Genomic DNA, 15,889 nt, shown 5'->3' on the forward strand with positions numbered 1-15,889 from the left:
ACAGCAGCCTCCTGAAAGAATTACAGCTCATTCCACCAGAGCTGTGGCTTCCACCTGGGCCTTTAAGAATGAGGCCTCTGTTGAACAGATTTGCAAGGCTGCAACTTGGTCTTCACTTCATACTTTTTCCAAATTTTACAAATTTGACACTTTCGCTTCTTCGGAGGCTGGTTTTGGGAGAAAGGTTCTACAGGCAGTGGTTCCTTCTGTTTAATGTTCCTGCCTTGTCCCTCCCATCATCCTTGTACTTAGCTTTGGTATTGGTATCACATAAGTAATGGATGACCCGTGGACTGAACACACTTAACAAGAGAAAACATAATTTATGCTTACCTGATAAATTTATTTCTCTTGTAGTGTGTTCAGTCCACGGCCCGCCCTGTCTTTTTCAGGCAGGTTCTAAATTTTAAAATTATAACTCCAGTCACCACTGCACCTTATAGTTTCTCCTTTCTCGTCTTGTTTCGGTCGAATGACTGGATATGACATGTGAGGGGAGGAGCTATATAGCAGCTCTGCTTGGGTGATCCTCTTGCAACTTCCTGTTGGGAAGGAGAATATATCCCATAAGTAATGGATGACCCGTGGACTGAACACACTACAAGAGAAATAAATTTATCAGGTAAGCATAAATTATGTTTTCTTACAGACCAGAGACGTTACAAGCTAACTTCCAATTGTCTTGCCCTACAGACCTCCTTAAGGCCCTCTGTGGCCCGATGTATGGAGGTAATTGGGCTCATGGTGTCCAGTATAGACGACATTCCTTTCGCCAGATTCCATCTCAGACCTATTCAGCTGTGCATGCTGAGTCAGTGGAACGGGACAACCGGTCAAGCGAATCACTCTCTTGGTGACTCTGTCCAGATCACCTGTCCCAAGGGACACCCTTCTTGAGACCATCCTGGGAGATTGTGACTACGGACGCAAGTCTATCAGGATTGGGAGCGGTTTGGGGTGCCAGGAAGGCACATGGCCAGTTGGCTTGAGTGGAATCTCTCCCGATCAACATCTTTGAACTTTGAGCGATCGTCAGTGCTCTGAAGGCTTGGCCTCTTCTGGGTTCATCCCAGTTTAACAGATTCCAATCAGACAACATAACCTTGGTGACTTACATCAACCATCAGGGGGGAACGAGGAGCTCCCTAGCAATGAGGGAAGTATCTTGGATTCTGGAATGGGCGGACGCCCACAACTGCTTGCTGTCAGTGATCCACATTCTGGGTGTAGACAACTGGGAAGATTATTTCCTCAACAAACAAATCGTTTCATCTGGGGGAATGGTCTTTCCATGCTGAGGTTTGTGGAGATTTGCAACAGATGGGGGATGCCGGAGATAGATCTCATGGCGTCCCTGCTCAATTCCAAGCTACCCAGGTACGGGTCGCGGTTCAATCCAGTTAACATTTTTCCACCGTTAACACTTGTTCTCCCTCGTGTAGTGGCCCGCATCAAGCAGGAGCAAGCTTCAGCAATACTAATTGCTCCATCGTGGCCTAGAAGGATGTGGTTCGCGGACCTGGTGGGGATGTCTTCATCTCCTCCATGGAGTTTACCTTGTCATAGGGATCTGTTGGTACAGGGTCCTTTTGTTCATCAAAATCTTTATTCTCTTAGGCTGACTGCGTGGTGATTTGAAAGCTTAGTCCTAGCCAAGAGAGGTTTTTCTGAGAGAGTGATTGATACTCTCATTCAAGCTCGAAAGCCGGTCACTCGTCGCATCTATCATAAGGTGTGGAGGACCTACTTATTCTGGTGTGAAGAGCGAGGATTCCCCTGGCCTAAGGTCAAGGTTTCTAGGGCCTTTCTGCTAGTTCCATAAAGGGACAGATTTCGGCGCTATCTATTTTATTGCACAAGTGGCTCGCTGAGCTTCCTGATGATCAGTCTTTTGTTCAGGCCCTGGCTAGACTCAGACCTGTGTTTAGATCTTCCGCTCCTCCTTGGAGTTTAAATTTAGTTCTTAAAGTTTTGCAGAGCGCTCCGTTTGAGCCTATGCATGTGGTTGACATTAAATTACTGTCTTGGAAGGTTCTTTTTCTACTGGCTATTGCTTCGGCGCACAGTGTCTCTGAGATGGCTGTCTTACAATGTGAGCCTCCTTACCTAGTTTTTCATGTTAAGACTGTTCTTCGTACTTGGTTAGGTTTTCTTTCTAAGGTCTTTTCTGATCGCAACATCAATCAGGAGATAGTGGTTCCTTCTTTGTGTCCTAATCCTCCTCCTTCGAAGGAACGGTTACTTCATCATTTGGATGTGGTTCGGTCTTTGAAGTTCTATCTTCAAGCTTTGTTTGTTGTCTATTCTGTGAAGCGTAGAGGGCATAAGGCCTTATCTTTTTGGTTGAGGAGTATTTTTCGCTTGGCATATGAGACAACGGGACGTAAGCCCCCTCAGAGGATTAAGGCTCATTCAACTAGAGCTGTGACTTCCTCTTGGGCCTTTAAGAATGAGGCCTCTATGGAGCAGATTTGTAGGGCGGCTACCTGGTCCTCCTTACGTACCTTTTTCAAAATTTTACTAGTTTGACGTTTTTGCTTCGGCTGAAGCTGCTTTTGGGAGAGAGGTTTTGCAGACTGTGGTGCCCTCAGAATAGGGTCTGCCTCTCTTTTTACCCTCATGTTTTCATTCAGTGTCGTCTAGAGCTTGGGTATATGTTTCTCACAAGTAAGGAATGAAGCTGTTGACTCTCCTCATATTAAGAAGGAAAACATAAATTATGCTTACCAGATAATTTCCTTTCCTTCTGTATGAGGAGAGTCCATGGCCCCCGCCCGTTTAATCTTTTGGGCAGACATAAATTTTTGTTCATTTCTTCTGGCACCCTTTATACCCTGATATTTCTCCTCCTGTTCCTTGTTCCCTTGGCAGAATGACTGAGATATGAAGGAAGTGGGGGGAGGTATTTAGGCCTTTGGCTGGGGTGTCTTTGCCGCCTCCTGTTGTCCAGGTTCTGTATTTCCCACAAGTAAGGAATGAAACCGTGGACTCTCCTCATACAGAAGTAAAGGAAATTATCTGGTAAGCATAATATATGTGTTATTATATAAGAAACTCTCAGCTATGGATTGGGCACTTTTTAACTAAAATTATATATTGTTTGTATACATGCCTTAAGTCAGTAATGCAGTGCTCTTTTTTTAGCGACTTTATTTGTGGCTAAATATTTGTCAAGTTTGGTAGAGTCTGTGAAACATACAGGTTTTTTTTGGAGCTAGTTATTTATTTATAAATTAGGATGCTAAGTATGTTAGTCTCATGGAATGTTGATAATCACGTTATGCAGCTATAATAGAAGTATCCATTAGGCTTTATTTAGGTACACTTCTTCTACAAGATACGACAAGTCCACGGATTTCATCCTTACTTAAACATAGATATTGACGGCAGATAAGAGCCATAGGCCCAGCAAGTCTGCCCGACCTTGCCTAACAGTATAAACTTATCTAGTTCGTAGGATAGCCCTATGCTTGTCCCATGCATTTTTAAAGTCCCCCACAGTGTTTGTTGCTACTACCTCTTGAGGAAGTTTATTCCATAAATCAATCACTCTTTCTGTAAAGAAGTGCTTCCTCAAATTACTCCTGAATCTACTACCCTTTAGCTTGAGCTCATGACCCCTTGTTCTTGAATTTTCCATTTTATGTAAAATACCCACAGCCTCAGTTTTACTTTAATGTACTTGAAAGTTGCTATCATATCACCTCTTTCCCTTCTCTCCTCCAAGCTATACAGATTTAGGTCATTGAGCCTATCCTGGTAAGTTTTATTTTTTAGACCATGTACCATTTTGGTAGCCCTCCTTTGCACAGATTCAAGTTTGTTAATATCCTTCTGAAGATATGGCCTCCAGAACTGCACACAATACTCAAGATGAGGCCTAACTAATGATCTATAAAGTGGCATAAGAACCTTATTATTTCTGCTGCAAATACCTCTACCAATACATCCAAGCATTCTGCTAGCCTTACTCGCTGCATTACTACATTGTTTACTAAGTTTTAAATCATCTGAAATAATAATTCCCAAGTCCTGTTCCTCGTCTGTAACAGTCAGTAAAGTGTCATTGAGTCTGTAATTAACATTTGGATTTTTCTTCCCTAAATGCATTATTTTACACTTTGCTGTGTTAAACTTTAGATCCCAGTCGTTTGTCCAATCCTCCAATTGTTGTATATCACTTCTCATTTTGTCTACCCCCCCTGGAACATCCACTCTGTTGCAAATTTTTGTATCATCTGCAAAGAGACATACTTTCCCCTGTAGCCCTTTGCTGATATCGCAGATAAATATGTTAAACAAAACAGGCCCCAGAACTGACCCCTGAGGAACACCACTAGTAACAGCCCCCTCTGCTGAATGAACTCCATTTACTAAGACACTTTGTTTTCTGTCCTTAAGCCAGCATTCCACCCAGTTCACAATTTTTGAATCTAGACCAAGGAGATATAGTTTGTGAATAAGTTTATTGTGTGGGACGGTGTCAAATGCTTTGCTGAAATCTAGATATGCTACATCAACTGCTTGTTGATATGCTACTTGTGGGATATTATCCTCCTGTAAACAGGAAGTGGCAAAGAGCACCACAGCAGAGCTGTATATATAGCTCATCCCTTCCCTCCACCCCCAGTCATTCTCTTTGCCTGTGTTTGTACTAGGAAGAGGTAAAGTGAAGTGTTAGTTTTAGTTTCTTCAATCAAGAAGTTATTTATTTTAAATGGTACCGGTGAGTACTATTTTCCTCATGGGAATATGGTGGAATATTTCTGCCCTGAAGTTGATGATCTTAGCAGATGTAACTAAGATCCATGTTGGTTCCCACAGAGCTTCTGAAGGTAATACAAAAGACATCTTCAGTGTGGAGAATGGTTTCATGCTACAAGCAGCATTGAGGTATGTGCAGCCCTTTATTTCTGAGGAGACTTGGTATATCAGAACTGTCTGACATTTCCCTGCAAGGGAAGGGGTAAGCAGTAGACTTGTGAAACAAAGGGTATTACTGCGAAACCTGTGCTTAATTTATTTTATTGACATATTGGGCCAAGCATTTATAATGGGCTTAACAGCATTATAAAGAGACACTGGGAGAGGCATTAACGGTTTTTATTGTTCAAATAAACAGTTTGGCCATATTTTGTGTGTACTTAGGGGTTAAACAAATCCACATGGCTTATACTCTAAACCGCTTCACCATGAGGTTGTTCAGTCCTATGCGATCATCGTCCATGATGGGCGGAGCTCATTTTCACGCGCTCAGACAAGCACTTTACTCTGGCTGAGAAGGCTGCAGGCATTAGCTCCGGTTGAGCCTAGACTGGTGTTCTATTAACCGGATCATTGTCGAGTCATTTTGCAGTACCCTGGGGGCAGGTAGGCGCCACAGCTGAGGTGCAGGGGTTATTTTTGTCAAATTTAACATATTTGCGACTATAAATACCTTTAGTGTTTAACGACTATTGTGGTTATTACTAGTCTGTTCAACGTGTCTGACATTGAGGAAACACATTGCTCTATGTGTTTAGAAGCCATTGTGGAACCCCCTCTTACATTGTGTACCTCTTGTACTGGAAGGGCCTTACATTGTAAAAAGCATATTTTGATTAAGAAAATGTTTCCCATATCGGACACCATTCGGGACTCTTGGCAAACGGTCCCTAAGGTGGAGGGAGCTATATCTACCCTGGCTAAATGTACAACTATACCTATTGAGGACAGTGGTGCTTTCAAAGACCCTATGGATAAAAAATTAGAGGGTCTTCTAAAGAAATTATCTATTCATCAGGGTTTTCTTTTACAACCTACGGCTTGCATTGTTCCAGTTACTACTGCAGCAGCTTTTTGGTTTGATGCTCTAGAAGAGTCTCTGAAGGCTGAGACTCCATTAGATGACATTTTGAAAAGAATTAAGGCTCTCAAGATAGCTAATTCTTTTATTACTGATGCCGCTTTTCAAATTGCTAAATTAGCGGCGAAAAATGCAGGATTTGCCATTTTAGCGCGTAGAGTGTTATGGCTCAAATCTTGGTCTGCTGATGTGTCATCAAAATCTAAGCTTTTAGCTATTTCTTTTAATGGTAAGACCCTATTCGGGCCTGAATTGAAGGAAATCATTTCTGACATTACTGGAGGTAAAGGTCATGCCCTACCTCAGAATAAGTCGGTTAAGATGAGGGGTAAACAAAATAATTTTCGTTCCTTTCGAAACTTTAAAGGAGGACCCTCTGCTTCCTCTTCCTCCACAAAGCAGGAGGGGAATTTTGCTCAATCCAAGTCAGTCTCTAGACCCAACCAGGCTTGGAATAAAGGTAAACAATCCAAGAAGCTCGCTGCTGCTACCAAGACAGCATGAAGGGGCGGCCCCCGATCCGGGACCGGATTTAGTAGGGGGCAGACTTTCTTTCTTTGCTCAGGCTTGGGCAAGAGATGTTCAGGACCCTTGGGCACTGGAAATTGTGACCCACTGGTATCAACTGGAATTCAAGGATTTTCTCCCAAGAGGGAGGTTTCATCTTTCAAGATTATCTGTAGACCAGATAAAAAGAGAGGCGTTCTTACGCTGTGTAAAAGACCTCTCTACCATGGGAGTAATTTGCCCCGTTCCAAAACTTGAACAGGGGCAGGGGTTCTGCTCAAATCTTTTCGTGGTTCCCAAAAAAGAGGGAACTTTCAGACCCATTTTAGATCTCAAGTGTCTTAAACAAGTTTCTCAGAGTTCCATCATATCCATGGTTACGGGAGGCAAGGGACCTTTCCTACCTCAGGATAAGAAGGCTAAGCTTAAAGTATCTACTTTTCGTCCCTTTCGTACGGACAAGGCCCAGCGCCAGCAGCCCACCGTGAAAGCGGATCAATCCAAGGAAACTTGGAAGCCTGCTCAGTCTTGGAACACGTCCAAGCAGAACAAGAAGCCTGCCGAGACAAAATCAGCATGAAGGGGAGGCCCCCAACTGGTCTCCGGACCAAGTAGGGGGTAGATTGTCTCTCTTCTCCGAAGCCTGGTTGCAGGACATTTAGGACCCTTGGGTTCTTGAGGTTGTCGCCCAGGGTTACAGGATAGGATTCAGGTCCCATCTGCCCAGGGGTAGATTTCTCCTGTCAAACCTGTCTTCAAGACCGGGAAAGAGAGAGGCCTCTCTAGAATGTTTGAGGGATCTCTCCACTGTAGGTGTTATCGTACCAGTACCCCAAGTAGAAAGGAATCTAGGATACTATTCAAATCTTTTTGTGGTTCCAGAGGAGGAGGGCACGTTCCGTCCGATTCTGGACCTAAAGTGTTTAAACAAGTTTCTGTCTCTTCCATCGTTCAAAATGGAAACGATTAGATCGATTCTGCCCCTAGTTCAAGAGGGGCAGTTCATGACGACAAGAGACTTGAAGGATGCTTGCCTTCATGTTCCAATTCACAGGGACCACTTCAAGTTCCTAAGATTTGCGTTTCTGGACCAACACTTCCAGTTTGTGGCCCTTCGTTTTGGTCTGGCGACAGCCCGAGAATCTTCACGAAGGTTCTGGGGGTGCTACTTGCAGTGGCCAGATCCAGGGGCATTGCTGTGGTGCCCTATTTGGATGACATCCTAGTCCAGGCACTTCGTTCAGCCTCGCAGAGGATCATTCGATCACTCTTCTTTTCTTGCTCCAATCTCACGGTTGGAAGATCAACTCAGGAAAGAGTTCCCTGGTTCCTAGCAACAGGGTGGAGTTCCTGGGCACGATAATATACTCTATATCCATGAAAATATTTCTCACAGATTGACGCAGGAAGATTGCGTCCTCCTGTCTTGCCCTTCAGTCCTCCTCAAGCCCTTTGGTGGCTCAGTGTATGGAGATGATCGGGTTCATGGTCTCCAGCATAGACGTCATCCCTTTTGCCAGGTTCCATTTCAGACCTCTTCAATTGTGCATGTTGAGACAGTGGAACGGCGATCATTCAGATCTATCACAGCGGATATCCATGGATGCTCGGAGCAGGGACTCCCTCTCTTGGTGGATCCGTCTGGAGCATCTGTCCCTGGGGACATCCTTCTTGAGACCGCCCTGGGAGATTGTGACCACGGACGCGAGTCTCGCAGGATGGGGAGCTGTTTGGGGTGCCAGGATGGCACAAGGAAAATGGACCCGGGAGGAGTCTCTCCTTCTGATAAATATTCTACAACTTTAAGCAATTTACAATGCTCTGAGGGCATGGCCTCCTCTGGGGTCGTTCGGCTTCATCAGGTTCCAGACCGACAACATTACCTCTGTGGCTTACATTAACCATCAGGGGGGTACAAGGAGCTCCCTAGCAATGAGGGAGGTGTCTCGGATATTGGAGTGGGCGGAGTTCCACAGCTTCTTGCTTTCAGCGATCTACATTCCAGGTGTGGACAACTGGGAAGCGGACTTTCTCAGCAGGCAATCCATCCATCCAGGGGAATTGTCTCTTCACCCCGAAGTGTTTGCGGAGATTTGTCTCAGATGGGGAACGCCAGAGAGAGATCTCATGGCGTCCAGACTCAACTGCAAGCTACCCCGATACAGGTTGTAATTGAGGGATCTCCAGGCAGAGCTGATAGATGCCTTAGTGGTGCCTTGGGTATTCAGCCTAGCTTACATTTCTCCACTGTTACCACTTCTACCTTGTGTAGTGGCACACATCAAACAGGAGCGAGCTTCGGCCATCCTGATTGCTCCATCGTGGCCGAAGATGAATTGGTTTGCGGATCTGGTGGGATGTCATCCTCTCCGCTATAGAGATTACTCTGTCACAGTGATCTGCTGGAACAGGGTCCATTTCAGCATCAAAATCTCATTTCTCTGAGGCTGACTGCATGGAGATTGAACGCTTAGTCTTAGCCAAGAGAGGTTTTTCTGAAAGTGTGATTGACACTCTAGTTCAGGCAAGGAAGCCAGTCACTCGTCGCATCTACCATAAGGTGTGGAGGACTTGTCCTGATTTGAGAAGCATGGATATCCTTGGCACAAGGGGAAGGTATCCAGGATTCTGTCCTTTCTTTTGGAGAGTTTGGAGAGGGGTTTTGCCGCTAGTTCCTTAAAGGTACAGATTTCTGCATTATCAGTGTTGTTGCACAGGAGACTCGCTGAGCTTCCTGACATTCAGTTTTTCGTTCAGGCTCTGTCTAGAATCAGTCCTGTCTTTAGGCAGTCTGCTCCTCCATGCAGCTTAAACTTGGTCCTTAAGGTATTGCAGAGGGTTCCATTTGAGCCTATGCATTCCATTGACATTAAGATTTTGTCCTGGAAGGTTCTCTTTCTGTTGGCTATTGCATCGGCATGCAGAGTATCTGAGCTCGCTGCCTTGCAATTCTAGCCTCCTTACCTGTTTTTTTTTTATGCGGATAAGGCTGTTCTTTGCACTGGTTTGGGGTTTCTTCCCAAGGTGGTGTCTAACCGTAACATCAATCAGGAAATAATTGTTCCTTCTTTGTGTCCTAACCCTTCGTCTTCTAAGAAGAGGTTACTTCATAATCTGGATGTCGTTCGTGCCTTGAATTTCTATCTTCAGGCTACAAAGGATTTTAGACAGTCTACATCTCTTTTTGTGGTGTATACCGGAAAGCGCAAGGGGCAGAGGGCCTCTTCTACTTCTTTGTCTTTTTGGTTGAGTTTGATTCGCTTGGCCTATGAGACAGCAGGACATAAGCCTCCTCAGATGATCACGGCTCATTCAGCTAGAGCCCCTTTATATGTAGACCTTCTTTTTTTTTTTTTTTTTTTACTAAATCTCAGGCACCTCTACATTTTTGTGTTACTCCTTTTTCCATTACCTTTGGTCGAATGACTGGGGTTTGTGGGAAGGGAAGTGATACTGTTGTGCTCTCTGCCGCCTCATGCTGGCCAGGAGTGATATTCCCAACAGTAATTGATGACAACGTGACTCACCATATCCGGAAATAAATAAGTTTATCATGTAAGCATACATTTTGTTTTTGGTTCAAAATTGAATTCTATTATCTCCACTGTTACTGGGGTTAAGGGAGTTTTTCTGCCCCAAGACAATAAATCTAAGGGTAAATTTAAAGCTCCCAATCGTTTTCGTTCCTTTCTTCAGAATAGAGAACAGAAAACCACTCCTTCCCTTAAGTCCCAACTTTCAAGATGGTGACTATGACTATTCTGCCTTTTGTTCTGCAAGGTCACACAATAGACTTACAGGACGCTTGCCTTCACATTCTGATTCTTCCAGATCACTATCAATTTCTGAGATTCTCTTTTCTAAACAAGCATTACCAATTTGTCGCTCTTCGATTTGGCCTTGCAATGGCGCCAAGAATATTCTTAATAGTTTTAGGTGCCCTTCTATCTGTAATCAGAGAGCAGGATATTGCAGGGTTTCTTTATTTGGACGATATATTGGTACTAACTCGATCTTTAAATTTAGAGAATCTCACACAAAACAATTGTGACAATTAAGACATGTTTTGAGGATCAATTTACCAAAGAGTTTCTTGATTTCTCAGACAAAGGTCATCTTTTTAGGTTTCCAGAAAGATTCAGTGTACAGGATTTCTTACAGAACAGAGACGTTTGAGATTGGTTTCAGCTTGTCTAAATCTTCAGTCTTTTATCATTTCGTTCAGTGGCTATGTGCATGGAAGTTTTAGGTCTCATGATTGCAGCATCAGACACAATCCTTTTTGCTTGTTTTCATATGAGACCTCAACAGCTTTGCATGTTGCACCAATGGTGCAGGGATTATACTCCAATATCACAATTGATATACTTAAAGGGACAGTCGACACAAAAATAGTTGTAACGTATATCTATAAAGTTGCCCTAGATCGTTTTTTTTTTAGATATATGCCAGTTTTTAAAGATAATCACTTTTCAAGTTAAATCACTTACTTTTCCCCCTGCTGCCGTTTTAAAATGTCAGTGTAGCTCCTCCCCTTTTTTGTCATCTGTGACATCATTAAAATCCTGTGTTCCTGTAATTGTTCTAAGTTACTCGTAACCAGTTTTTTGCGCAATGCGCCTATTGTACTCTGGGCACTTTTTCACAGGATTATAGGCGCACAGCAGCTGGGGACCAATAAATTTGTTTTATGAAACATAATATAACATTTTATTATTATGGTTTCTAAGTGAACCTTTAGTTACATAATATTTAAGTGGTTTAATGGAGAACCTGTGGCGCAAGTACCGGCTCTCACAGAGAACAGTGAGAACGCTCATTACTAGTCTGCGTTCTAATAATTATTGTGAGCAGGAGATATTTTAAACATAAAATACAAAAAGACATTGCTCTTATGTATTGTAAGAGTTTTTATTGCACTATTGCTAAAATTAATTTTTCAGAATATTTGTTCCTTAAAGATTCAGGCAAACTGAGGGTATTTTGTTAGTGAATTTGACCAGGGAACACTAAACGGTGAAGAAATAATTCTAGACTTTTGCAGCATCGAAAAGTTCTGTTTGCCTGAATCCTGAACTTTATAGATATGTTACAACTATTTTTGTGTTGACTGTCCCTTTAAATCCCAACACTCAACTCTCTCTGACTTGGTGGTTAAACCATCATCTTATTGTTCAAGGGGCCTCCTTTTTTTTTGTCCTACCTCCTTTTTTGTACTACCTAGACTGTGATCCCAACAGATGCAAGTCTCACAGGTTGGGGAGCTGTCTGGGGATCTCTGACAGCTCAAGTAGTTTGGAATCCTTGAGAGGCGAGGTTACCAATCAATATTTGATCTCTGTGCTATTTTCAGTCAATCATCAAGGGGGGATTTGCAGTCCCCTAGCAATGAAAGAAGTGTCTCTAATACTTTCTTGGGCTGAATCCATCTCTTGTCTAATCACTGCGATTCATATACTAGGTGTAGACAATTTGATAGCGGATAATCTCAGCCGTCAGATTCTACATCCGGGGAGTGGTTTTTCCATCCAGATGTGTTCTATCAGATTGTGCAGATGTGGGGTCTTCCAGCCATAGATCTGATGGCCTCTCGTCTAAACAAGAAACTTCCCAGATACCTCTCCAGGTCCAGGGATCCTCAGGTGGAATTGATGAATGCTCTAGCAGTTCAATGATTTTACCAACCTGCTTACATTTTTTTTTTTTCACCATTGGGAGTGATCTCAAAGCTCATAATGGAACAATCTTATGTGTTTCTGATAGCACCAGCATGGCCTCACAGGTTCTGGTATGCGGACCTTGTCCAGTTGCCAACATTGGTCACATCCTCTAAGACCAGACCTTGTGTCTCAATGCCCGTTATTCCATAAATTTAAAGGCATGGAAATTGAATGCTTAGTCATAGAGGTTTCTGACTCTGTGATTAACACTGGTACATGCTTGTAAGCCTGTTTAAAGGAAAATATATCACAAGGTTTTGAAAACCTATATTGCATGGGTTTCCACTTATGATTATTCTTGGCATTCTTTTAGAATTCCTAGGATTCTACAGTTTCTTCAGGATGGTTTGGATAAAGGTTTGTCTGCCAATACTTTGAAAGGACAAATCTCTGCTCTTTCTGTTTTATTTCACAGAAAGATTGCTAATCTTCCTAATGTTCACTGTTTCGTACAGGATTTGACTCTTATCAAACCTGTTATTAAATCTATATCTCCTCCTTGGAGTCTAAATTTGGTATTAAGACTTTGCAGGCCTCCTCCTTTTGAGCCTATGCATTCTTTGGACATTAAACTACTTTCTTGGCAAGTGTTATTTCTCTTGGCTATCTCTTTTGCTAGAAGAGTTTCTGAATTGTTTGCTCTCTCTTCTCTTTTATCTTTTCCATCAACTTTGTTTAAATTTTTGCCGAAAGTTGTGAATTCTAATAACATCAATAGGGAAATTATTGTTCCCTCCTTGTGTCCTAATTCCAAGAATACTCTTGAAAGGTCTTTACATTCTTTGGATGAGGTAAGAGCTTTGAAATATGTTGAGGCTACTTAATGTTTCAGAAAGACTTCTAGTCTATGTGTTATTTTTTCTGGTTCCAGAAAAGGTCAGAAAGCCTCTGATATTTCTTTGGCATCTTAGTTGAAACTTCTGATTCACAAAGCTTATTTGGAGGCAGGGCAGTCTCCGCCTCAGAGAATTACAGCTTATTCTACAAGATCAGTTGCCACATCTTGGGCTTTCAAGAATGAAGCTTCAGTTGATCAAATCTGCAATGCAGCCTCTTGGTCTTTTTTTGCATACATTTACAAGGTTCTTCAGGCAGCTTTCTCAGTTTGATTCTAGTGCCTATGATTTAAGTTTTTGAATTTTTAAGAAAACTTTATTTTTTTGTATTTCATTTCTTAGCGGAAATAGCTGTTTTTATTTTATCCCTCTCTAGTGACTCGTGGACTTCCACATCTTGGGTATTTTATCCCATACGTCACTAGCTCATGGACTCTTGCCACCTATATGAAAGAAAACATTTATGTAAGAACTTACCTGATTCATTTCTTTTATGGTGGCAAGAGTCCATGAGACCCACCCAATTTTTGGGGAGTTATGATTTTTTTTTTTTATATAAAGCACTTTATTTATCCTGTTCCTCTCTTTTATGCTTTTACACCTCACTAACTTGGCTATACGTTAAACTGAGGTATGAGTGAGATGGGAGGTGTATTTATAGGCATTTGAGGTTTGGGAAACTTTGCCCCCTCCTGGTAGGAATGTATATCCCATAAGTCACTAACTCATGGACTCTTGCCACCATGAGAGAAATGAATTTATCAGGTAAGTTCTTATATAAATTATGTTTTGCTAATGGAAGTAAATACAATGTAATACACACCATGCAGATTTAAATTGACATTTTTGCCCCTATTTGCTGCTGTTTTATGTATTCCTTGTTTTTAGTGGTATTTGTACAATTTGCTCACTTGCTGTATGGTGTGGCCCCTAAGGTTAAAAGGTTTGGCAATTGTGATGTAAAGCACCATGATAAGTATGCAGAAAAGCAGCAATGTTTTTGATCTCATCTAATGAGAATGTCGAGTCTTATAATTATCATTATTTTAGGTTAACTTTAGCGGAGTACCATGAACAAGAGGAGATTTTCAAACTTCGCCTTGGACATCTTAAAAAAGTAAGTCTGTGATATTATACAGTGTTACAGCAATCTCTTTTTCTGCAAGATCGAGAACATGGTAAAATTAGTTACTAATTGTTATAGGACATAGTTTACGTTCTACATTGCTGTGTGATGTGGTCAGCTAACTCAGATTGTTCCATATGGTAATATATACATTTACATATTTCTCAATGTTAATATCTCCCCACTTAGGTAAACTCTGTAGCGCTTTTTGCTTTTTTTTTTTTTGTGTGTGTGTGTCCCCCCCCCCCCAAAAAAAAATGGTGTGAGTATGTGACAACACTCCAGTCTACTAGGAGGAGGCAGAAACAACCCTGCATATCAGATATTAAAGAGGTTTTTCTTACGGAAAGTACACTGGATTTTTCTTTACAAAAATGTTTTGTAGATGATCCATTTATATAGCCCATCTGGGGGTGTTTATTTTTTGTAAAAATGTATAGTTTCTCCAACATAGGTGTGTCCGGTCCACGGCGTCATCCTTACTTGTGGGATATTCTCTTCCCCAACAGGAAATGGCAAAGAGCCCAGCAAAGCTGGTCACATGATCCCTCCTAGGCTCCGCCTACCCCAGTCATTCTCTTTGCCGTTGTACAGGCAACATCTCCACGGAGATGGCTTAGAGTTTTTTAGTGTTTAACTGTAGTTTTTCATTATTCAATCAAGAGTTTGTTATTTTCAAATAGTGCTGGTACGTACTATTTACTCAGAAACAGAAAAGAGATGAAGAATTCTGTTTGTATGAGGAAAATGATTTTAGCAACCGTAACTAAAATCCATGGCTGTTCCACACAGGACTGTTGAGAGCATTAACTTCAGTTGGGGGAACAGTTTGCAGTCCTTTGCTGCTTGAGGTATGACACATTCTAACAAGACGATGTAATGCTGGAAGCTGTCATTTTCCCTATGGGATCCGGTAAGCCATGTTTATTATGATTGTAAATAAGGGCTTCACAAGGGCTTATTTAGACTGTAGACATTTTTTGGGCTAAATCGATTGATATTAACACTTATTTAGCCTTGAGGAATCATTTATTCTGGGTATTTTGATATAATAATATCGGCAGGCACTGTTTTAGACACCTTATTCTTTAGGGGCTTTCCCAAAGCATAGGCAGAGTCTCATTTTCGCGCCGGTGTTGCGCACTTGTTTTTGAGAGGCATGGCATGCAGTCGCATGTGAGAGGAGCTCTGATACTTATAAAAGACTTCTGAAGGCATCATTTGGTATCGTATTCCCCTTGGGTTTGGTTGGGTCTCAGCAAAGCAGATACCAGGGACTGTAAAGGGGTTAAAGCTTAAAACGGCTCCGGTTCCGTTATTTTAAGGGTTAAAGCTTCCAAAATTGGTGTGCAATATTTTCAAGGCTTTAAGACACTGTGGTGAAAATTTGGTGAATTTTGAACAATTCCTTCATGTTTTTTCGCAATTGCAGTAATAAAGTGTGTTCAGTTTAAAATTTAAAGTGACAGTAACGGTTTTATTTCAAAACGTTTTTTGTACTTTATTATCAAGTTTATGCCTGTTTAACATGTCTGAACTACCAGATAGACTGTGTTCTGAATGTGGGGAAGCCAGAATTCCTATTCATTTAAATAAATGTGATTTATGTGATAATGACAATGATGCCCAAGATGATTCCTCAAGTGAGGGGAGTAAGCATGGTACTGCATCATTCCCTCCTTCGTCTACACGAGTCTTGCCCACTCAGGAGGCCCCTAGTACATCTAGCGCGCCAATACTCCTTACTATGCAACAATTAACGGCTGTAATGGATAATTCTGTCAAAAACATTTTAGCCAAAATGAACCCTTGTCAGCGTAAGCGTGGATGCTCTGTTTTAGTTACCGAAGAGCAT

The 15,889-nt window shown here is 42.0% G+C and overlaps 1 protein-coding gene across 1 annotated transcript in view; it reads left to right on the forward strand.

Annotated features, from left to right (window-relative positions):
• The window catches only part of LOC128663856 (serine/threonine-protein kinase tousled-like 2), an 894,029-nt gene that overhangs the window by 578,657 nt on the left and 299,483 nt on the right, over positions 1–15,889 (forward strand). Inside the window, exon 14 of the mRNA XM_053718402.1 lies at positions 13,959–14,025. Coding sequence (XP_053574377.1) covers positions 13,959–14,025 — 67 coding nt within the window. The remainder of the gene's footprint in view (positions 1–13,958; positions 14,026–15,889) is intronic.

Source organism: Bombina bombina, chromosome 1 (assembly GCF_027579735.1).
Source record: "Bombina bombina isolate aBomBom1 chromosome 1, aBomBom1.pri, whole genome shotgun sequence".
Classification (NCBI taxonomy): domain Eukaryota; kingdom Metazoa; phylum Chordata; class Amphibia; order Anura; family Bombinatoridae; genus Bombina; species Bombina bombina.